Raw genomic sequence first — 24662 nt, 5'->3', positions numbered from 1 at the left:
TTCTGTTCATGAAGCTACAAATTTTACTCCATACGAATTAATCTTTGGAAGACCTGCTCGAGAACCAAGTTCATTTCCCACTGACGAAAAATTAAAATCATATGGAGATTATTTAATAGAATTGATCACTCACATTACACAAATCCGCAATATAGCTACTGATAATTTAAACAAAGCAAAAGTACGTTCAAAAGGATATTACGATAAACATTCTAAGTAGTATATATATGGGGGTTCTGAACAGGTTGTCGAGGGGGCTGACGTCATAGATGGGGGACGGGCGGGGTGACGTCACACCCGATGACGTCATGCATTGATATAGGTTGAAAGCCATGCAAAACTGTTTTACCGATGGAGAGTTGATCTATAAAAATGTAAAACTGTTTTATCGATGGAAAATTGATTGATAAACATGTGAATCTGTTTTATCGATGAAAAATTGATCGATAAACATGTGAATCTGTTTTATCGACGGAAAATTGATCGATAAACATGTGAATCTGTTTTAAAAAGGAAAAGAATTGGTCGATAAAATGCAAATGGTTGTTCAGCAAGAACATCGTTGTCAGTTGATTCAGAGGTGTCATATGAACATAATATGTAGTTCGTTACAGAGATTGCTTCCCCGAGAAACTTCATCAAAGAACGAAATAGAAGTGTAAGTATACATATGTGTTGGAATCGCTTAAAATAAGAGATCCAACGGGGGTCCGGATAAGGTGAGATGGAGGGAATACGAAAGAAACGAATACACAAATTTAATCTTTGTCGGCCCTTAAAAGGGCTTTTGAGCGACGTTTATTCAAACTTGTAAATCTCGTGGGGGGGCGGGGGGGGGGGGGGGGGGGGGGCTTGGTGTGGCTCCGGCCCTCGGCGGCTCAGGTGGTCGTTGGTGGAGCGGAGAGCCCTGGCTGGTGGTGGCGACGCCTTTACTACCCTTAGCGACGTTGGCGTTTGAAAAAGAGAGATAGAGGCGGAACCGCGGCGGTAAGCGAGAGTGGAAGTCTAGCTATACCGAAGATTCCCGACTCCAGGCTTTGCTCACGAGCCTATGTGGAGGGGATAGCAGTACCTTGCCTGTAGCGCAAAGGTAATGCAGTGGACTGTATTATCGACTCTTCTTCTGGCGTGAAGAAGAAGTCGATGAGCGAGTGGCTAGAGAGGAGGAGGGACCTCTTCTCTTCGCCTTGCACCTTTTGGAAAGGTTCGTTTCGTACGAATCCAAATAACTTAGGGATTCGTGAGCGGAGGGACACGCTATAACCAGCGAATTGCTGGTCCTGGAGGCTGAGGACGGCCAGAGGCTCCGCGACTCCGTTCACCTCACCGTGTGCTTCTATTCGTCACACGGGGGTTGCTTCTAAACGGGGTGGCAGAGCACGAGTAACGCAGAATTGATAGGCACGTACGTTATCTCTCTCTGTTGTAACCCGTCTCTCAGGGATCCAACAGGCAGCGGCCTTTGTTGCTCCGAGACAAAGACGAAACTCAAAGAATCAGGGCAGGCCCCGATTCCAAGAGCGCAAATCTCGTTAAATTGTCCCCTAGGACAAACTAGGTGCTCTGTCGTACGTAGTATACGTACGAATCGAGCAGAGCAGAATCCTAGTTTGTAGGCGACAGTGTTTCAGCTTTTGAGAGCTAGTGAGATTTCAATTGTCTGGCAACCAAACTACTTGAAATCTGAAGAATGGCTAGCTGAGATACGCTTGACGAACGGTCGCACTGACTGTTGCAAGCTTGAATGTCGTAAGACGACTGGGGCGAGAGCCGCGCGTGTCTCCGCAAAGCGGAGAATGTGCAAAATTTTACCACTACGCGGCGCTCACTAATTATCTTTTATTTCGTTCTAATGTAGTACGATTGACTCTCTCTCTCCTTCAGGCTTCGATGTCCCCGCTCGACATCGCGCATGGAGTTCAAAACGTTGCTCGACAATGCTCACTTTGTTTCGAACTTCAATGTACACGATAAAAACGAGTCATACGACAATAGATCGTGTTTTTCTGCCAGGACAACGGAATATCCAACCGAAGGCGACCTTTGGTCGGTCACGTATACTAACAGATCACGAATCTCGCGAACGAGCCACGTGCTCGTTATATAACCGCTTCTTAAACACATACCAAGTATGTAAAATGTTCAAATTTATTGACACTAATCATTTTTTTCTTCTTTTCTCCACAAACACTATAAATGGTAAAAACAATAAGTTAATGTTATGTAAAAAACAAAGACAAAGACAAAGACAAAGACAAAGACAAAGACAAAGACAAAGACAAAGACAAAGACAAAGACAAAGACAAAGACAAAGACAAAGACAAAGACAAAGACAAAGACAAAGACAAAGACAAAGACAAAGACAAAGACAAAGACAAAGACAAAGACAAAGACAAAGACAAAGACAAAGACAAAGACAAAGACAAAGACAAAGACAAAGACAAAGACAAAGACAAAGACAAAGACAAAGACAAAGACAAAGACAAAGACAAAGACAAAGACAAAGACAAAGACAAAGACAAAGACAAAGACAAAGACAAAGACAAAGACAAAGACAAAGACAAAGACAAAGACAAAGACAAAGACAAAGACAAAGACAAAGACAAAGACAAAGACAAAGACAAAGACAAAGACAAAGACAAAGACAAAGACAAAGACAGAAATATTTGATTTGTATAATACATTATATTAGAATAAGAAGTTTTATGCATATTGTTTAAAAAGCGGTTATATAACGGGCATTTGGCTCGTCCGCGAGATTCGTAAGTTGTTGGTATACGTGACCGACCGAAGGTTGCCTTCGGTTGGAGCATCCGTTGTCCTAGCAGCAAAACACGATCAGCTGTCGTATGACTTGTTTTTATCGTCAAAATTGAAGTTCAAACAAAGTAAGCGTTGTCGAGCAACGGTTTTGAACTCCAGGCTCGATGTCGAGTGGGGACATCGGAGCCTGAAGGAAAGAGAGAGTACATCGTACTACATTAGCACGAAATAAAAGATAATTTGTGAGCGCCGGGTAGTGGTAAGATTTAGCACGTCTTCCGCTTCGCGGAGACACGCGCGGCTCTCGCCCCAGTCGTCTTACGACAACCAAGCTTGAAACAGTCAGTGCGAACGTTCGTCAAGCGTACCTCAGCTAGCCAGTCTTCAGATTTGAAGTAGTTTGGTTACCAGACACTTGAAATCTCACTAGCTCTCAAAAGCTGAACCACTGACGCCGACCAACTAGGATTCTGCTCTGCTCAATTCGTACGTATACTACGTACGAAAGAGCACCTGGTTTGTCTTAGGGGACAATTGATCGACATTTGCACTCTTGGAATCGAGGCCTGCCCTGATTCTCTGAGTCTCGTTTTCGTCTCGGAGCAACAAAGGCCGCTGCCTGTTGGATCCCTGAGAGACGGGTTACAACAGAGAGAGATAACGTACGTGCCTATCAATTCTGCGTTACTCGTGCTCTGCCACCCCGTTTAGAAGCAACCCCCGTGTGACGAATAGAAGCACACGGTGAGGTGAACGGAGTCGCGGAGCCTCTGGCCGTCCTCAGCCTCCAGGACCAGCAATTCGCTGGTTATAGCGTGTCCCTCCGCTCACGAATCCCTAAGTTATCGGGATTCGTACGAAACGAGCCTTTCGATAAGGTGCAAGGCGAAGAGAAGAGGGGTCCCTCCTCCTCTCAAGCCACTCGCTCATCGACTTCTTCTTCGCACCAGAAGAAGAGTCGATAATACAGTCCACTGCATTACCTTTGCGCTACAGGCAAGGTACTGCTATCCCCTCCACATAGGCTCGTGAGCAAAGCCTGGAGTCGGGAATCTTCGGTATAGCTGGATTTACACTCTCGCTTACCGCTGGGGTTTCGCCGCGTTTCTGTTTTCAGACGTCAACGTCGCTAAAGGGAGCACCGGCGTCACCACCAAGGGCCCCCAGTTCCGAAGAGGAGCAAGGAGCCCCCAGCCCCGACACAAACATTTCGAAATTTTAATAAAAGTCGCTTAAAAGCCCTTTTAAGGGCCGACAAAGATTAAAATTGTGTATCTGCTTCTTTCAAATACCCTCACTCTCACCTTATCCGGACCTCCGTTGGATCTCTTATTTTAAGCGATTCCAACAGTATGTATAAACATCCACGTCTTTTTCAAATTTTGAGAGAACTTACGTGATGTGATGTTTTAACAACCTTTTTATTTTTAATCTTACAGAAGAAGCTATATCCCCCAATTACAGGCTACATCAATTTAAATTATCGAAGAGCTATCAGTAGTTATCGATGAAGATGGCAGAGCGATTTAATTTTACATTTGTTGTGGATTTAGGGGGAAGATGCAGACGTTTGGGGGCTAAGAAGATTATTTGGAATGGATTATTATTATATCGATTGGGGAGAAGAAGAAGAATGATAGACTGTGTGCATGTGTGAAATTATTCAATTTTTCAATAAATGGATTTAAAATATTAAAAAAAAAAAAAAATGTTATTAAGTACATGAAATTAGTTATTTGAAATATAATAAAATTTTAAAAAATTATATATTAGTTCCACTTATTACGAATTGATTGATAGAAATGTAAGCATGAAGTGGGAAGGTAGAATGTGATAGGTAATTAAATTGCATGAAATTAAAATTTAATGTTAATTTTTATTAAATGTTTTTTAATATTATTTAAATGCATAAAATCACAATAGAATTTTATACAATATTAAATATTAGCATTGTAGACAAGAATATTTAAAGCACACGCTAGTAGTTCACAATCAATCAAAGAATCGTCGTCGAAATATTTACTGTTACATATCATATTAGCAATACATGACAAGTTCGCTTTTGGTGTGACACCATTTTGTTTCAAAACATTTACAGAATTTATGAACTGAATATTAATACGATGTGTATTTTCATATAGTTGTGACCGCATAAGATTAATACATTTTACATGATTGAATAAATTATTCAACGTTTCCATAGTGTAATATAAGGAGATATTAGCTGGACTAAATTTTATAAGCTTAACATTATGAATTTTGGTAAATTCTATTACAAATTCTTCAATCCATATTGGTGGGGAATCTAAACTCACGGATAGAACACATTCTTTAATTTCTGCACGTTTTTCAATGAGTGCATCCCATATTGGTGCAGGTAATAGAAGTTGAGTGCCCCGATTATCACCAAGAATAATTTCAACGGTTGATATGGGTCCAACTGCGATTCCAATTTCTAAATATTTATAGGATGTTGATGTCAGCGGGTACCTTCTTCCCAAGATACGAACAGGGCGTGGGTGTGACGGTTTGAAAGTAGAATTAGAACTAGAAGAAATCAATTTCTTTTTTATAAGATACATATAAATTTAAGACATTAGACATACTGTATCGAAGATGTATTCACTTCACTGCACGACCACCAATACTGATCAAGCGATACAATCACTGAATTTATTTTTAATGGAACTTGTTGTTCCTACGTTGTAAAAAGAATTGGTGGCCCCGAAAGGGGCCGATTGTTGTTAATTCATTAAATGCGGACCCGGTCGTTGATATGCTTCAACGGAAGCATTAGCGTCTCCGTTGTTCTCCACATACACCCAGAACATTCCGTAGTACTCTTGAGGAATTAACATGCCTTCACAGAGGCTTTCCGACTGACTAACAAGATTTTTTCGAAGGAGTTTCCTCTTCCTCCAAGTAGTGTCTCGTAATTTCATTGTAAGGTATCCCCACCAGGACAACAGGACTCACGTAGGAAGAAATCAGCATTTTTTGGAAACATGTGCGTTGCAGAAGGGCCAAGAACTGACTATATATATAATCATTTTAAGATTAAGAGTAAGATTAATACATACTTCACATATTTAATTTTCTTAGGAGACGATGCATTATCTTCGGTTGATTCGTTGATTGGAGTATAAGACACAGATTCATTATTTTCTTCATGATATTGAGAACACATTTTGATTTAATTCTATTTATAAAAACTGTATTCAGGTATACAATTAATAGTAATTAATACAATTTTTTTCGGTTCGAAATATTTCAAACACAATTAACTCACACGTGTGACACGAAGTTTACAGATTGAACTTTATATTTTAGCACAACATTTAACGAATAACTCAGGCAAGTTCCCGTAAGAAATGTTTTCAGTTGGCTTCCGACCATTGCAAATATGCTTTACTCCTTCCACTTCTATTTGTTGTTATGAGCTATGTGAATGGCTCATCACATGAATTGGGAGGGGGAGACTTCCTACTCTGATTCGTATCACACATCGAGCGCAAACGATTTGGCCCCCCCCCCCCCCCCCCCCCCCCATTCCCCTCCCCTTACTTTACCATCACAACTACTCGTCAACATGTTCTACATCAATTATGATTATACATTTAGCCAAATTGTATAATAGATGTCTAATATTTCGTCGTAATTGATTAGCAATACATCTATATATCACTTGCAATCTCATAATGTAATATGAAAAAATTTATGTTTAGTATTTATGTTCTTATAAATTGTATAAATGAATGTTTGATTCAATAACAGCTGATTAGTCATATATCTGCATTGTATTTATAACCATTGCATAATACATGAAAAAAAGATGTAAGCATTGTATTTATACTAATACAGTAAGTGTTAAAATGATTTCTAAAAAGAATACATTTTTTTTCTTTTTTTTGCTTAAATAATTTTTAAAATGCATTTGTAATATATTATATGATTTATTTAGTTTCTCGAATTGCGTGTGACTTCTCGTCAGCATAATGTCAGTATAATCTAAAATCATCAGAAATTTTATACGAACAAACAGATGCAACGTGATTGCGACATATGACACCAGTTTAAACTGTGATCAGAATATATAAAAGTAAAATAAAAGATTTGTGTGTAATGTGCTGTTACTTTCAAGAGTTAACAAATCATGGACATGGATGAATTTGTTCTTACTGAACACGAATTGCGGGAACAAGCCGTTCGTTTGAATTGTCTGGATGAATACATTGCATGGGAAGAACGTTGCAACAAATATCTTGAGTCATTGGAACAATATTGTCGAGTAAAGAAACGCCCTCGATTATCAATTGGTACTCAACAATCTCTGATTGCTCGAATTGCACAATTTGAAAGTTTTAAACTAGTGACGCGTACTCGTTTCATACATGAAGGTGCAGGACATTCAAACAATGGTCTCTTGTGGCGTGAATTAGAAACTGCATTCGAAAATCGTGTATTGACAGGTGTTGTAATAAACTCAAATTATATCGATCCACGTAAGTTCCTTCATGGTGCGAGAAGTATAGTGCTTTTACATGTAAGTCATGCATTGGTGAAGCACACTGCACTTAAAGTAAATACGATATTTCATGGGGAATTTATAGCAGGTGATAAATGTGAAAGGAAAAGCTTAAATACCAAAAACTGTGAATTATTTCGCGCATCAAATCTTGAAGAGTGGTATGAACGATGTATTGTTGAATGTACAATAACATTGTTGGAAGAATTTCAGGAATGTGATAGTGGATGGGCATTGTCGCGAATACTGAATTTAATAATCAATTTAAACAAGTATAATCCGATGCATGTTGGATGTCATTTCAAGCTACCGCGAGAAATACTACTTAAAAAAGCAGTAATTTCTGTAAAATCCTATGACGATGCATGTTTCGCATGGGCTGTGGTAGCCACTTTGTATCCAGCTAAACAGTATACATCTCAGCAAAGTTCATACCCATATTATAGAACAGTGCTTAATTTTGAAAATATCGAATTTCCAATATCCATGAATGATATTAAAAAGTTTGAAACGCTGAATAATAGCTCTGTGAATGTATTCAGCATCGAAGAAAACATCAAGAAAACAAAGAAGGATCTGAAGCAAATCATCGTTCCATTACATCTCACTAATCAGAAGAGGGATAGACATGTGAATTTGTTGTACATAGAGAATGATGGCATAGGACACTTTGCATGGATAAAAAATTTGTCTCGACTTGTTGGCACACAATTAAGCAAACAAAGAAAAGAAGTTCATCTGTGATCGGTATGTATAAACGTGTAAGAACATTAAGATTTAAATTTTATGAAGAATAAAAGATTATATATGAATACTTTTACAGATGCTTACACTTCTTCAATTTCCATGAAAGGTTAGATGCTCATCAGAATGATTGTCAGAATATGAATAAATGCACTGTTCTGCTACCCAGCGAGGACGATAAATGGCTCAAATTTAATAATTATTGCAGAAAGGATCGGGTTCCGTTTGTGGTTTATGCAGACCTCGAGTGTGTTTTAGAAAAAATTAAGGATAGTGTCGAAGATGAATGTATATCGCATGCATATCAACATCATAGGGTATTCAGTATTGGATATTATGTGCATTGTTATGTGCATGGTTTATTCGGGAATTAAAGAATTTAGCACAAACTGTTAAATCTATATTATCTAATAATATCTCTATGGTGCACCTAACAAAAGAGCAGTGGGGTGAATTTCACAATGCTATACATTGCCATATTTGTGAGAAACCATTCGATATCAACGAAACACGTGTGCGAGATCATTGTCATTTAACAGGGCGCTATAGATGTCCTGCACATGTTGATTGTAATATAAATTATAAAAATTCATTCCATATCCCGATAGTCTTTCACAATTTATCTGGATATGATTCGCATTTTATCATCATGGAATTAGCTAACGCATTTTGTTCAGTCCTAAGGACTTTGTTGAAAGTACACCGATTTCTAGACTTATAAGAGCATTATAAAACCCGCACCATCGGACCATTTTTTAGTTAAACACCACATCTGTTTCGGCTTAGAATCGAAGTTTAGCAATTATTTTCTAAACGAACACCTTTCGACTCTGCGTCGCGTTTATGACCACCCCCAATAAACGCAGGACACCGCGCGTTCCGTACCGTTAGGTCAGGGTTTTTCCACCGATCGCGAATTCCCTGACCACCATTTTTAGCTGCGGAAAATGTAAGCAGCCCCGCACCAATAGAAATTAGTCTAGCTCCTGATTGGTCGACCGATGCCAACAAAAATCAGTATATAAGAGACACTATTCCGACATCAATCAGACACGAGACATTCACCATTCATTCTTGACACGAATACTCAAACACGCGACGTGATCTGTAGAAGTGTAATTAAATCGTTGTTATTCGTTAAACAATTGATTCTCTCATCCACGACCTGCCACTTTCCATGAGGATCTCAATCAAACCGATTGAGTCATCCAGCATCCCGTGCATCGCCAGGATCAAACGTATTGGGCCTTACAACCCCGATAGACTCCTAAATTGCGGTGCATAAGGGACGCAACACATTTGAAGGTTACATTGATTTACTACCTATAACCAAAGAAAAGTATATTTCGTTTACAAAACATGTAAAAGATGTAACAGAAGAAGAATTAGGTTGTCGAAATTATATAAAATTACGATTTATCGATTCATATAAATTTTTAAATACTAATCTTGATAAATTAGCGTCTTTTCTCAGTAAAGATAAGCTAAAAATTGTATACTCTAATTTTCAAATGTTATCCAAAGAAAAATTTGATTTATTGACGCGAAAGGGCGTCTTTCCATATGAATACATTGATTGCTTTGAGAAATTAGAAGATTCGTGTTTACCATCACGGGAATCTTTTTATAGTTCGCTGACTGATGAAATAGTATCCGAAAGCGATTACGCACACGCTGAGAACATATGGCATTCTTTCGAGATTAAAACTTTAGGTGAATACAGCGATTTGTATTTAAAAACAGATATTTTATTATTAGCAGATATTTTTGAAAATTTCCGTGAAAGTTGTATCAATAGTTATGGTCTAGATCCAGTTCACTATTACACATTACCAGGTTTTACATGGGATGCTATGTTAAAGCATACTAAAGTTAATTTTGAATTGCTCACTGACATCGATATGGTTTTGTTTATCGAGCGGGGTATACGTGGTGGCTTGAGTCAATGTTCTGGGAGATATGCGCAAGCCAATAATAAGTATATGTCATCCTATGATCCATTGAAATCATCATCATATCTCATGTACTTTGATATAAACAATTTATATGGATGGGCAATGTGTCAACCATTACCATATGCAGGATTTCAATGGATCGATAGTGTTGAAAATTTTGATGTATCTTCAATTGCAATTGATTCATCGATAGGTTATATTCTTGAAGTTGATATAGAATATCCACAACATCTACATGATGATCATACTGATCTACCGTTTTGTCCAACACGTGCCAAACCCCCTGGTAAAAAACAGGATAAGTTATTGGCTACATTATACGATAAGGAGCGTTACGTTATACATTATCGCAACTTACAACAGTGTATTCATCATGGTCTCCGCATTACAAAGATACACCACATTCTCCAATTTAATCAATCACCATGGCTTCGCGATTATATAGAACTCAATACTCAATTTCGAACACATGCATCAAATGATTTTGAAAAAAATTTGTATAAATTAATGAACAATGCAGTATTTGGTAAGACAATGGAAAATGTTCGAAATCATGTTGATGTAAAACTTCTGACAAAATGGGACGGAAAGTTTGGTGTAGAGGCAATGATCTCAAAACCTAACTTTCATAGCAGAAGTATTTTTTCAGAAAATTTAATTGCAATTGAGTTGCGTAAACTTATGGTTAAATTCAACAAACCAATTTACGTTGGTATGGCTATTCTAGACATATCAAAAACATGTTTGTACAAATTCCACTACAATTATATGTATCCATTACACAAACGAAATTGTAAAATTCTGTATACTGACACAGACAGTTTAATTTATTATATTCAATGTGAAGATGTTTATGAGATGATGAAACGCGATATCCATAGATTCGACACCAGCGATTATCCAATAGACAATGTATATGGTATACCGCTTGTCAATAAAAAAGTGCTTGGTTTGATGAAAGATGAAAACAGTGGTTCAATAATGACTGAATTCATTGGACTTAGAGCAAAGATATATGCTTTGAAAGTGTTTGGTAAAAAAGATGTGAAAAAGTTGAAAGGTGTTAAAAACAATGTTGTAGCCAAAATGATAAATTTCGATGATTACAAACATTGTTTACATGATGCATTTGAAATACCTCGTCGTCAGTCATGCATAAGGTATATACTATAACAGAATTGAAAATTGCTCTCAGTCCATATGATAATAAGCGATATATTATAGCTGATTCAAATGATACACTACCTTGGGGGCATTATAAAATAACATTGTAACGGATAGAAGTTTCATAATAATAGATTGACATTATTTTATGAAAATTGATTTATTTGCATTTTTTTTTTTTTTTTGTTTTATATTAATATTGTAGTAAAAACATCTTTTTATGTTTACAATACATTATTTTTATGTATCCATGAGTTGTGTGAATTATCAAATGCTAACCATTTAACATATACTTTATCATCCCTCTTACGCAATACTTTTTCCACTAAATACACATCGGGATTGTTAACGCGCTGTAATTCATGTTCATAAAATCCTCCCGCAATAGGTTTTCCGCATGAATCTTGTAGCAGATAAGTCACAGGATTAGTTAACTGTACTTTGATTATCTTGAACACTTCAGCTGTCCAATTTGGCGTATATCCTTTGTCGAAAATGGTTTTGTATTTGCTGATGCGTACAGAGTCACCAACCTTGAATCTCGATGGAGCAGCAATCTTTATATTGTTATATACTGTGTTCAGAAGCTTATCTGCAATTGTTGGGGTAACATCACATGGCCGCATTCCAATAGGTCTATGTTTTCGCATATTGTATTCAGCCACAAGACTTGGTAATGCATCGATCCATCTATATGTTCCATTGAGTGTAAACAGTTTCCACATATGATGTTTTAAAGTACGATTAAAACGTTCCACGATGGATGCCTTCATCACTGAATATGTTGAATAGTGATTAATATTATGTTTTTTTAAGAATCTCTGCACATCAGCATTGTAAAATTCTTTTCCTTGATCGGTTTGTAAATTTTTTGGACATCAATCTCGAATTATTTTTGCGAATGCTTTGGCTACTTCGAAACCATTTTTTGTTTTGAGTGGTACAACTCATGCATATTTGCTTAATGCATCTATAACTATGAGTATGTAATGATAACCTTCATTGAATCGTGAGTATGGACGCATCTCAACCATATCAGCTTGCCACAAATCATCATATCCATGTACGATAACACGTCTGCGGGGGAAATTTCTTCGAGCTGACGCATGCAACTCCTTTACAAGCTGTTGCTTTTCGAGGCTATGCTTTTCCTTAGATTTCATTGATTTGTACATTGTTGTTACTACTGTGGTTTGTTATATAATCTTCCTCTTGAGAATGAGGGTTTAATACTTGCAATACTTGTCGAACATCATTTTGCAGTATTATTAAATTGTTCTGAAATGTAGCCAATCTTTGTTCAAATTCCTGCTGTATTTGTTGAACATTATTCTGTATTGTTATCACATTGCTTTGAAATGTGCTCAACTTTTTCTCAAATTCCTGCTGTTGAACCTTTAAGATTGATATGCATTGTTCCAAGTACTGTTTATTGACTGCATCTGTGTCGACCTCTGGCTGTGCAACATTTCGAATTTTGCAGTATTTTGCATCAATGTTGGATCCAATCATGCAGAGCGCATTATCGCGTATATAATTTCGAAACATGCTACTCCATTTATAGTACTCTACTGGTGAGGTCTCATACTTTCTAAGTGATACCCCAAACTTATTGATTGACATTTCGTTGTGAATAAATCAATTATCAGCTTGCAGTTTAATTTATAATGAGACCTGCTTTGCGAAGTTCTTCGATAATCGATAGAAACTCGTTGTCATGTGAATTGTTACCCGCTTGACGCGATGCTTCTAACAAACGCAGGCGATCTACTAATTCATTTGGATCATCCCAATGTATATAATCGATTTGGTTATTGTTTACTGTCATAGCATTTGGTATCTGCTTGTTAACTGTTATGACATTTGGTGTAGTAAGTTCAAATCCTCTACCTGTTCGGCTCTTAATTGTATGCGCAAGTAAAGGAGCAATTATATGTTTGTATTTGTAACCTTTGTTACCCATTATGGGGCTTTGAGAGTTATGATCACGCTTGTGTGCATTGGTTGCCATCAATATGCTCTTGTATTTTTGCTTATCAGTATCAGTGTACACTGCATCGTCAGGAATTCTCATAAAAATTAATTCATATTGTTGCTCCTCTCCCGTTCGTTGGTGAGAGCTAGTGTACTCCACCGCCGATAGCCGTCAGGTGGGAAGGAGATAGGATGATTGGGGCCTTGGCCAGGTTAAAGAGTTAGGACTCACCGTGTACTTGACTACCTTTTTATTCAACACTAATTAGCTCTGGTACTGTCGCGTGTGGTTAGCTGGACAGGCTATACCAAAGTGCGATGCGTTCCTCGATCGTTTCCACGATCCGCGTTCCTTTTGGAGGCAAAACGGGGATGGCCGAAGCCGTCACGTTTTCCCGATTCTAGCGAATTCGCTTAGTTCGGCGCGGAGGTATTAAGACTCCGCGGTTTTTGCTGCTAAGCGCACGTGTCTTTACACGAGCTACATCCCTCCCCCCTTGGAAGACGGACGTTACGCGGACGAATCGTAACGGGAGTACCAGAGCCTTATCTACATATGTTTTCCGCGTGTACAGTTTTGGATTACAATCGTTTCTTACTCTTTAGTCGCGCGACGCTGGTTGTGAAACATCTGCGAAAGGTGGGGTTACATATATCATTTCTCTATGTTTCACTTTCATCATTACGTATATGATGACGCTCGTGCTTACTAATACTACGATGGTTAGACTGCTGGGGTACATTATGTGAAGTAAAGTTGTCTTATCGGAAATGTTTAATTCTTCCGATTCGTTTCCTAATTTGTTTTGTAGGTGGGTGATGTCTTCTGTTTTTTGGAGTATGTTGTGTAATTGTATTTGTGTGTAAGGTTCTTTGTTAGTTTTATATGAATTTGTTTGATTAGGTAGTGTTAGATTATATATTGTTGCAGTATCTAAGTTAAGGAGTGCGCTATATGTTGTTTTTTGGGACTGCAATGTTACTTCCTGAGTGTGTAGTTTACATTTACTTAGTATTGTTATTGTTCCTGACCGTTCGATTATTGTTCTAATTGTTCTTTGGTTACATTCTAGTTCTATTTTCTTCGGTTCATGCGTTGCGTATATCCATTTTTCGGGGCGTGACGTCTTTATCCATATAGAATGGTTAGTCGCAAAATGTTCTATTCTACAATTTTTGGGCATTTCAATGGATGGTTCTAGCCATAGTTTGTATTCGCAGTCCATGTTGTCTGTAATTTTGTATACTGGGAACGAGTTGCAAAGGTATTGGGACGCTATGTTTTTACAATCTTTTAAATCCTCCGTATTCGCTATTATATACTTATTTATGTTAGTGTAACGTCCCTAAAGCGATGCTACGTTGTCCATGGAAGAGCGGCTTTCCGATGGACGAAAAGTGGGGTTCATGTGGCGTGCGGTTAAGGAGTTAAAATCCAAAGCTTAGATCTTTCTTGACAATAATTTATTCAGTAAACCCTATTCTAATTCTAACGTAAATACAATACTAATGCCTATTCTAATTCGTTAAATATTTATAAGAACAAATAAGGTTAATTATTATGTACAGACGAGGTTATGTTGATTGTAATCGTTATGCGATATACTTCTATCATTTATCTCGATAACGCGAGAGTTAGGTTATGTGTCTATGCTTAAAATTCGTGAATAAGAGTAATTATGCTGTTATTAATTATTAATCCGTATTAATTGCGGTAGAGGATACGCAGTGTAAGTGTGTGTGTGTGTGTGCAATAGATCTTGTCTCGTATGCCCTGGTCGCTGCCGAAGTTATAGGTGGCTATAACCTAAGAGCGGTCTCAAGGTTTCATGAAACATATAATCTTTGCTTGATTGCCTAAGTATCCGTAAGCCCTTCGTTATCTTTTCTACATCAGTCGCTACCTTGGAGAAAAGACTCTTCAGGACCGGTCTTAGAAATGCGTCCGACTAGGAATGGCTTCTAGCGTTTGTTGGCAAGCGATTCGTCTGCTTACGGCAAGTACGAACTCTATATTAAAGGAGCATCAATTACTATTTGGTAGAACGGTCGCTACCCCTAAAGGAGCGGTATCGATCTTTAGTATATCAGCTACCTCCAAGATGTCGCCCGTACTGTACTTGCTTAGAATCGTCGTAGTGCACCTGTCATAAAGTTACTCAAGATTGAACCTGTAAAGGAGCATCGAATACTCTTGATCTCTGGAAAACGGTCGCTACCCCTAAAGGAGCGGTCTCGATCTCACTGGACGAGTATCTCAGCTGCCTCCCAGATCTTCGTCTATTCGGAACCTGATGCCAGAGAGAAGTGCGTTCCTGCTGCTGTCGCAGCTCCTTTTATACCCGCCAGTCGGAGTTCGCACATACGCAGTTGTTCTAATTCTAATGGCGCTCTTATTCTAATAGTGACTGTTTTAATATGAAAACGTACGAAATATGTTATACTTATATGAGAATGTAATTAAAATCTATAATATATAATGTGTGTCGTAATACAAAAATGTCTATTAGTAAATGGATGAACAGAATACGCGCTTATATACAGTAATAAGATAGAAATAGGAAGAGATAGACATATTTACAATAGGATGGAGAGAGACAGCGATAGTAGAGAGAGATAGAGTGAAAGAGGAAGAGACAGAGACAGAGTCGTGGGGCGTTACACCTCCCCCCTTACGGAATCTCTCGTCCTCGAGAGATCGAGTCTTGACTTGGATTTTACCCATTGCTTTTTCAAGATTTTTGGGATTTCCTTTGTCTTCCTGCTCTGAGATGGGTCTTCTTTTGGTGGCCTCGTGCATCGGGTGCACCTGCAGTTCCTATTTGAATTTGGGGGTCGTTTTGGGGTAGGTTCTTGTATTGGTTCCAGTCTGGCTCTGGAACGTCCACTTGTAGTAGCCGGTACGGGATCGTGAGTTTTGGGAGGGGTCCAGGGTCCGGGGTTATCGGTGGGGTCGGGGTGACTGGGAGGGACCAGGTTTCCTCTGGAGGCTGGACGGCTGGAGCGTCTTCTGCAGGGGCAGCTGCTTTTGTTGGGACGAGGACTGGGGCGCCCTCTGGATAAAGGCCTGGGACAGCTCTTGCTACCATTATCCTGGTCCCCGGAACGACTGGCACATTGCTCCGCACAGTCGGCTTTGACTGTGTTTCTCGGTGCTGCTTCGTTAGATTAGAGGCTATTAGTATTTTCAAAATGAAAGAATAAAGAAAATTTCAGTTAATGGTTACCGGTCCTAAGACGGATTCTGGGATAGGGAGAATGGGAGCGGGTATCTGGAGTAAATTATCCATGATTCTTTCCAGGTTAGCTCTGTAGGTTCTTCGTTTGCCTGCTCGCTTCGGCATGATGTTCTCTTCTGTGGCGATTGTGATTTTTGCGTTCTTTTATACCCTTTTTCCGAAGCTGTTGAAAAATCTTGTAGGTTTCTGATTGGTCCCCTTGTTTTTCCTGTTTCCTTATTGGTGCGCTTGCAGCTTTGCGCAGGAGTATTTATATCGTTCGAATTTTCCTCTTGCGCATTTGCTTCTTATCGGTCGTGGGGCGCACTTTGGTCGCGCCATCTTGGTTTTGCAATAATGTTCCAAGAAGGTTATGGATATTTGGATGAAATAAATGAAACCCTTTTTTTTTTTTTTTTTTATTATTATTATTATTATTATTATTATTATTATTATTATTATTATTATTATGTCCTAATTGGGACAGGCCTGTCTTGTCCCAGGATGAACCAGTCTTCTTTGGAAAATTGCTGGGACGCCTGCCTGCATTCCATGCACTTCGCCGCCGGGTAGTGCCCGTATAGAATGCGGCGGCAAAAGTGGCATATTGCGAGTCTTCTCCTTGCCGCCTTTGTTACCAATAAGTGCGCGTCGGGACAGTCAGCTATTTCTCCTGGTTCTCGTGTTACACATTTCCCGCAGGCCATCCTTGAGAATTTCTTGATCAGGCACACTTCTACCGGCGCCGTTTTTTTTAGACATGTATACCGTTCCATGGTCTTCTAGAAAATAATGTATTCTATTCTATATCTTCTTTAAAATTTCCTATTTTTTTTTTTTTTTACTCACGATCTTGGCTCTTTTGATTGTCAGTTGTTTCTTGGCGTCGGTAATGGCCGCTGGCTCTGTCTTAATGTATGTATTTTATGATAGATGGGCTTTTTTAATTCTGTCCATATGGACAACCTTAAGTTTTTTCGGTCCTATAGCAATTTTTACATTATTATTCTCTAGGATTTCAATGACCTGGTAAGGCCCTCTGTATTCGCTACTTAGTTTATCACGTCGCGGATTGAGTAGCATCACATAATCTCCAACTTTGTAGATTTCAGGATGAATTTTCCTGTCATAGTAATATTTTTGTCTATACTTTGATTGTTCGAGATTAGTTCGTGCTAATTCCCGAATGGAATGTAATTTGGAAATTAAATTGTCTACATAATCTGTATAAGTGCCTAGACTGTCATTTGAAGGAATGCTTGAGGGTAAGCGCGCTTTTCTGCCGAAGACAAGTTCGTGCGGAGTGAATTTTGTTCCTTCGTGTGTGCTTGTATTATAGGAGAACATTGCTTGAGGTAACCATAGATCCCATTGTTTCTCCTTGGATACGTAATGCTTCAAGTATTCGATGAGAACATGATGACTTCTTTCAATGGAACCATTCGACTGAGGGTGAAAAGCGGAAGTTCGATATTGCTTGATGTGGAAGGCTTGTGCAAATTTCCTCATAAGGGATCCTGTGAAATTAGTGCCTTGATCTGTTAATATTGCCTTTGGGCTACCAAATCTGCATATGAAATGTTCAGTGAACGCTTTGGCAACATCTTCAGATGTGGTCGCCATTAATGGGACTGCAAGGGAGTATTTTGTGAGGTTATCTTGGATTGTCAGAATGTGACTATGATTCCTTTCAGTGTAGGGAAGTGGTCCTAAGATATCCATGGAAATTTTGTCAAATGCATCCACAGGTGTGTCTGTTATTATCATTGGTTCCTTGTTTTTTACTCTAATTTATTTCTTTGACATTGTAGGCAAGTTTTGATGAAATTTGTAACATCATATTTCATGTTTTTCCAGTAGTATTGACTTCTGATGCGATGGTAAGTCTTCTTAATACCCTTATGACCTCTTATTGGTGATTCATGGTTTTCCTTCATGATTTGTAGGCGATCTTGCTGTGGTGGAATCTGGATGGTGCCCTTACACAAAATAAACTTCATATTTGTTTGCAGAAAATTTAACCGGATTAAATTTTGTAATTTATTCCACGGAATTTTTCCTTTTTCTCCTGATATGCATGCTTGCGTTATGTTTTCTTGTTGCAGCTTAATCCTTAGTGACTTCAATACCTTATGGAGGGTTTCTTCTGAAGGATTGCTGGTAGTGACTATACCAAAGACAGTGTTCCTACCTTTCTTTAATTCTACTATTTGTCCTGCTTGCAGTGGTTTGCATGGTTTGATTTTTTTCTGTTTTATTAATTCTTCCCCTAATGTTCCTAATGGTTTGCTATTTTCATTAATGAATATTATTATCGTTTCCTTCCTCATCCATAGGTGATCGTTGGACTCCTGAATATTAACTCCTACAGGCACATTACTAACAACTTTTGGTTTCTTGTGCACTTCTTTTGTTGGCTTCTTCTGCACTGGTCCATAGACTTGAGGGGTAAGTATTCTGTGTTCCTTCTTGCTGATCCTTATAGGGGATACGGGGGCTGTTAATGTACCACTAGAGTCTGACATTGGTTCCCTTTTAGGTGCGGTAAGTGTTGCTTCGCTGGAACTTGTACTGCTACTAGTTTTTGAGCAAGAATCTATTTTTGGTGGGTCTCTAAATTGATGTTTGGGGACTATTGTTTCCTCGTCAGCTTCCATAATTTCATTCCAGTCAGTAGGTTCTGGTTTTTGCTTAAGGGGAGTTGGTTTACTAGGATTTTTGGCAGGAGGTGATCTTGGGGTTTCATGGACTTCCACTTGAATTGTTCGCTTCTTAGGTGCAGGTTGGTTGGAGGAGGAAGTTGTTTGGCTCTTTTTCCTTTTTTGTTTCTTTTTTTCGTTAACTTCTACTTCTGTTTCGTTATCTGTATCGCTTGAATATATTCTTGCTTGTTTCTTTGGGGCTGGATTCCCAGATGCTGAAGTTGTGGTGCTTCTCTGGCGTGTTGGGAACTGGTGATATTCCTTTTTCTTCTTGTGATCTTCAGGAACAGAGCTAGAGTGAGATGTTGATCTCTGACGTGTTCTGTACTGGTGAACTTCTTTTTTCCTTTTGTGACCATGGTCAGAACTAGAGCGAGATGTTGATCTTTGACGGGTTCTGTACTGGTGAAATTCATTTTTCCTCTTGAATTCATCCGAATCTGGGCTTGAGTGAGTAATTGCTCGTTTTGCATATACAGGAAGTGAAGTCGGATTCCTGGATAAGGCGTCGGCGTTAGTATTATATTTGCCAGGTTTATAAACGATTTTAAACTCATACTCAGCTAGTTTTAGTTTCCAACGCATTAACCGTGACGTTGGGTTAGTCAGATTTTGTAACCATTCTAATGGTTTGTGGTCTGTGATGAGAAGGAATTTCTTGCTATGCACATAAGGTCTAAAGTGATGCACAGCATATACTACAGCAAGTAATTCTCGCTCTGTTGGAGAGTATCTTGTCTCGGCATCGTTCAGGACTCTGGATGCATATGCTATGGGAAGGTCCTTACCGATTTCTCCTTGGCTGAGAACAGCACCTACAGCAAAGCCAGATGCATCTGTTGTTATGTTGAACATCCTGTTAAAGTCAGGGTACTGTAAGATAGGCTCTTTACAAAGTGCATCTCGTAGAAATTCGAATGCTTTATGTTGGTTTCCTGTCCACTCGAAAGTGTAGTCCTTTTTTGTTAAGTTTGTTAAAGGTCTAGCAATTTTAGAAAAATCCTTAATGAATCGACGATAGTATCCGCACAGTCCCAAAAATTGTTTTACATTCTTCTGTGTTTTGGGAATTGGAAAATTTTTTACGGCTTCCAGTTTTTTTGGATCAGGTTTAACACCATGTTCGCTGATGATGTGCCCTAAGTATGCGACTTCTTTCTTTAAGAACTCGCATTTTTCTGGTTGTAGTGAGAGGTTGGCCTCTTGTAAACGTTTCATTAGTTTCTTGAACTTAATTGTATGTTCATTAAGTGAACTTGCATAGAGGACTATGTCGTCGACGTATACTAACAGTTCTACCCCTTGTAGGCCAATTAGAACTTCGTCCATTAGCCTCTGGAAGGTTGCAGGAGAATTTTTGAGACCAAAGGGCATCCGTACATATTCATAATGCCCGTAGGTGGTGGAGAAGGCGGTTTTGTGCCGGTCTTCAGGGTGCATGGGGATTTGGTGGAATCCAGAAGCCAAGTCAAATACAGAAAAGTATTTGGCGCTTCCTAATTGGTCCAATATATCTGCGATATTTGGAAGTGGATAACCATCTCCCATAGTTATTTCGTTGAGTTTCCTGAAGTCGATAACCATCCTCCACTTCTTTTTCCCTTGGGAATCTTCCTTCTTCGGAACGATCCAGACGGGGGAGTTATATGGGGAGGAAGAGGGTCTAATAATTCCCTTATCGAGAAGGTCATTTACTTGATTTTTTATTTCCTCCTTGTGTACTTGAGGATAGCGGTATTGCTTAACGTGTATAGGAACTTCATTTTCGGTAATTATCCTGTGGTATACCTTGTTTGTAGCTTGTAGCTCTTCTCCAGGAAGTAAGAATCTGTCTGCATGTTGCTTTACCAAGGTCTCTACACTGGCTCTTTCTTCAGAGTTAAGGTGATTTAGGCGCATGTGTTGGAGTACCTTGTAAGCTCGACACGGGTCCTTATATCTTCTTGTGCAGTTTTCAGCTGAAGGTGCCTCTTCAAAAGGCTGTATTTCGACCGTGGGCACTGGAATTTCGATATCTTCAGTTGAAGAGTTAATAGCAAAGAGATAGGCGGTGCCATTATGGTTTGCTACTACAGCATTTCCCATGTAGATGTTGGGATGTATGTTCATTTTGGGAATATACCCTGTGGTTGCTTGTAAATTAGCGACGCGTACGTAGATTTGACTTCTTGTTCTTGCGGGAATTGTAATAGTTTCTGGATCTGCAAAGGGTAATACCTCATTCCCTAATGTTATTGCAGATTTTGTGTAATCGATGGTCGCCTTGTTACTTCCAAAAAATTCAGTTCCCAGTATGCCGTCCTGAGGTATAGGAAGGTTTTCAACGATGTGAAAGGTGATTTCTGTATTTAAGGTCTTTACTTTTATATACCCTAGGGTAGTAAGTCGTCCTTCCGTAATTCCGTGGAGATCGAAGATGAGATTGGTTGATATAGGTGCATAAGCAGAGATGGCAGACTCCTTTATGACATTTAAGTCAGAGCCTGTATCCACCATTAAGGTTGCTCGCCCATTGTCGAATTCTGGACCACAGAGATTAATGCTTGGAGGTTTGCTTATTTGTGTTGTGGCGAGTTTAAGTATGGCTTGTCTACGTACCATTCTTGGTTGTACTGGTTCTCTTTGAGGTCTCTCCTGGTTAGCGGTTTTTGCAGCTTCCCGTTGGTCGAAGTACTTCTTCTTCCTGCATTGCTCAATTGTGTGTCCCTTAAATTTGCAGAATTGACATGTAGGAACGTCTGTAAGTTGAGCGTTTCTTCGAGGACGGTTTAGACTTCGGCATTCTTGAACTGTATGACCTCTCTTCTGACAGAATTGACAGTGTTTCATCTGCCAATCTACTCGAGAAACTTGTTGTTGATTTCCCATAGGCTGACTACTACAAGTATTTGTATTATGGCCGTAGCCGAAACAATTTGTACATTGGGTATTCTGAATAAGACCTTCTGCCATTCGAATTCGCATTTGATTTTCGTGATGTTCGGCCTCTGCCCTAATAGCTGCGCTAATAGTTGCGTCGAGAGTACTATAATCACAATATCGCATACGGGAAAATATCTCGGGTTTTAACCCTGTTAAGAAAGCCTTGACAGCGTTGCGTTCCGCAGTTATATTGTATTGCGCGGTATGATCGGGTACTTCGATATCGTTACAATTCCTTATTTGTAGTAGAATGTTCGAAACGCGACTACTATAATCTACGACGGCTTCATTTGGCATCTGAGCAATTTTAGACATGTTGCCATATAATTGTATTGACGAGTGTAATGGAGCGAAACGCGAACTGAGCACGGAAATAAGGTCTTCAATGGTGTTATAATCACCACTTAAAACTACTCGTGAAGCTTGTCCAAAGAGTTTGTTTTTTATTAACTGTACTAATCCGTACTCAGCGTTTGGAGCAATCATTCGCCTAGCACTGCGACAGCTTTTTGCAAATTGATAAACGGCTAAGTTTCTACCGTCAAAAGAAGGAACTGTAGCAGCGGCATCTCTAATGCTCATATGTGGAAAAAGGGGGAGTAGTATGAACAGGCGTCGCATTACCAGTGTTTAATTGTAATTGCTCCAAATCGTTCGCTAGGTTATCTACGCCAGGGTTGTTAGTCGATGCCATTATGCCAAGTCAGATATAAGCCCCGCTGAGAAGTAATTCTCGTTGCCACAACTTAATCGATAGTACTCACTTATATTTTGGAGTAGGTTTCACAAAGCTTATTATCCTAAGATATTAAGCTTATCGTGGGTTGATTCTATCGAAATTACACGCGGTTCTACGCTTCGTATATCCCACCCCCCTGTCACCAAAAAGTGTATACGTAGTCTGTAACGTCCCTAAAGCGATGCTACGTTGTCCATGGAAGAGCGGCTTTCCGATGGACGAAAAGTGGGGTTCGTGTGGCGTGCGGTTAAGGAGTTAAAATCCAAAGCTTAGATCTTTCTTGACAATAATTTATTCAGTAAACCCTATTCTAATTCTAACGTAAATACAATACTAATGCCTATTCTAATTCGTTAAATATTTATAAGAACAAATAAGGTTAATTATTATGTACAGACGAGGTTATGTTGATGGTAATCGTTATGCGATATACTTCTATCATTTATCTCGATAACGCGAGAGTTAGGTTATGTGTCTATGCTTAAAATTCGTGAATAAGAGTAATTATGCTGTTATTAATTATTAATCCGTATTAATTGCGGTAGAGGATACGCAGTGTAAGTGTGTGTGTGTGTGTGCAATAGATCTTGTCTCGTATGCCCTGGTCGCTGCCAAAGTTATAGGTGGCTATAACCTCAGAGCGGTCTCAAGGTTTCATGAAACATATAATCTTTGCTTGATTGCCTAAGCATCCGTAAGCCTTTCGTTATCTTTTCTACATCAGTCGCTACCTTGGAGAAAAGACTCTTCAGGAGCGGTCTTAGAAATGCGTCCGACTAGGAATGGCTTCTAGCTCTTGTTGGCAGGCGATTCGTCTGCTTACGGCAAGCACGAACTCTATATTAAAGGAGCATCAATTACTATTTGGTAGAACGGACGCTACCCCTAAAGGAGCGGTCTCGATCTTTAGTATCTCAGCTACCTCCAAGATGTCGTCCGTACTGCACTTACTTAGAATCGTCGTAGTGCACCTGTCATAAAGTTACTCAAGATTGAACCTGTAAAGGAGCATCGAATACTCTTGATCTCTGGAAAACGGTCGCTACCCCTAAAGGAGCGGTCTCCATCTCACTGGACGAGTATCTCAGCTGCCTCCCAGATCTTCGTCTATTCTGAACCCGATGCCAGAGAGAAGTGTGTCTCTTGTTGCTTTCGCAGCTTCTTATACACCGGCCAGTCGGAGTTCGCGCATGCGTAGTATCTTATTTCTAATGGCAATCTTATTCTAATCGCAAATGAAAACGTACGGCATAGAAAAGTACAAAAATATTAATTAGTATTAAAATAACAGAATACGCGGTTATATATAATAATAAAGTATTAGTAGAAAGAGAAGGAAATAAATACAATGAGGTAGAGAGAGATGGTAGTGGATAAAGAGAGATGGCAAATATATAGAGAGAGATAGGGTAGGATAGAGTACAGTAGAGCTAGAGAGAGCTGTCGCGGGGACACGAGGGCTGCAAGGGTCTCGTCCGGGCACGTCTGCCTTGGCGAGAACTCCGATGGAGCTGATGTTCTACCAACACCCTGACGAGCTTGCTCGCCAGGTGAGGGGAATTTCGGCGAAGTTTGGGGCCCGACTGGCTCAAGACCACTCACCGCACCTCCACGTGGGGTCCCTGGACCTCCGCCCCAGTAGTTGGTACTCGCTTGCGAGTGCCAATTTGCTGGACGCGGAGGACGAACGCGGTGAGCTGGCATGGGATAGAACATCGACGACGACTTTGGCACATAAGACGGGCGTTTAGGGTACGGGCCTACCCGCAAGAGGGTATCGGACATGCGAGATGACGACTAAAGGTATTAACGTTTACGGTGCAGGGGGCGTCGGATCCCCCAGCACCGGCGCGGATGGGAGTGGCCGTCCGGGCTCCCCCGCGTCGTCATCCATCGACCGGGAGAACGCTGTGGTAGACCACCAGGCCACAGTGTTCAGCTCTACTACTGGTGAAG

At 39.5% G+C, this 24662-nt stretch overlaps 2 protein-coding genes and 2 pseudogenes across 2 annotated transcripts in view; 3 read left to right on the top strand and 1 right to left on the bottom strand.

The window, feature by feature from the left end:
* Positions 1-24662, bottom strand: part of LOC143187638 (putative peptidoglycan muropeptide transporter SLC46) — a 148622-nt gene that overhangs the window by 26878 nt on the left and 97082 nt on the right. The gene's annotated exons all lie outside the window — the stretch shown is intronic.
* On the top strand, positions 7571-8818 carry LOC143187661 (uncharacterized; annotated as a pseudogene).
* On the top strand, positions 9934-10517 carry LOC143187660 (uncharacterized). The gene is made up of 2 exons (XM_076391900.1): positions 9934-10415; positions 10508-10517. Exons 1-2 carry the CDS (start codon positions 9934-9936, stop codon positions 10515-10517), a joined length of 492 nt encoding a protein of 163 aa, XP_076248015.1.
* On the top strand, positions 10522-11261 carry LOC143187648 (uncharacterized; annotated as a pseudogene).

Source organism: Calliopsis andreniformis, unplaced genomic scaffold, assembly GCF_051401765.1.
Source record: "Calliopsis andreniformis isolate RMS-2024a unplaced genomic scaffold, iyCalAndr_principal scaffold0133, whole genome shotgun sequence".
Lineage (NCBI taxonomy): Eukaryota > Metazoa > Arthropoda > Insecta > Hymenoptera > Andrenidae > Calliopsis > Calliopsis andreniformis.
The sequence above is the reverse complement of the archived record's forward strand: the minus strand, read 5'-3'. Positions and strand labels throughout refer to the sequence as shown.

What these genes read in the sequence shown, in the direction of transcription:
- LOC143187660 (XM_076391900.1), top strand. Translation starts at nt 9,934, where the DNA reads ATGGTTTTGTTTATCGAGCGGGGTATACGTGGTGGCTTGAGTCAATGT.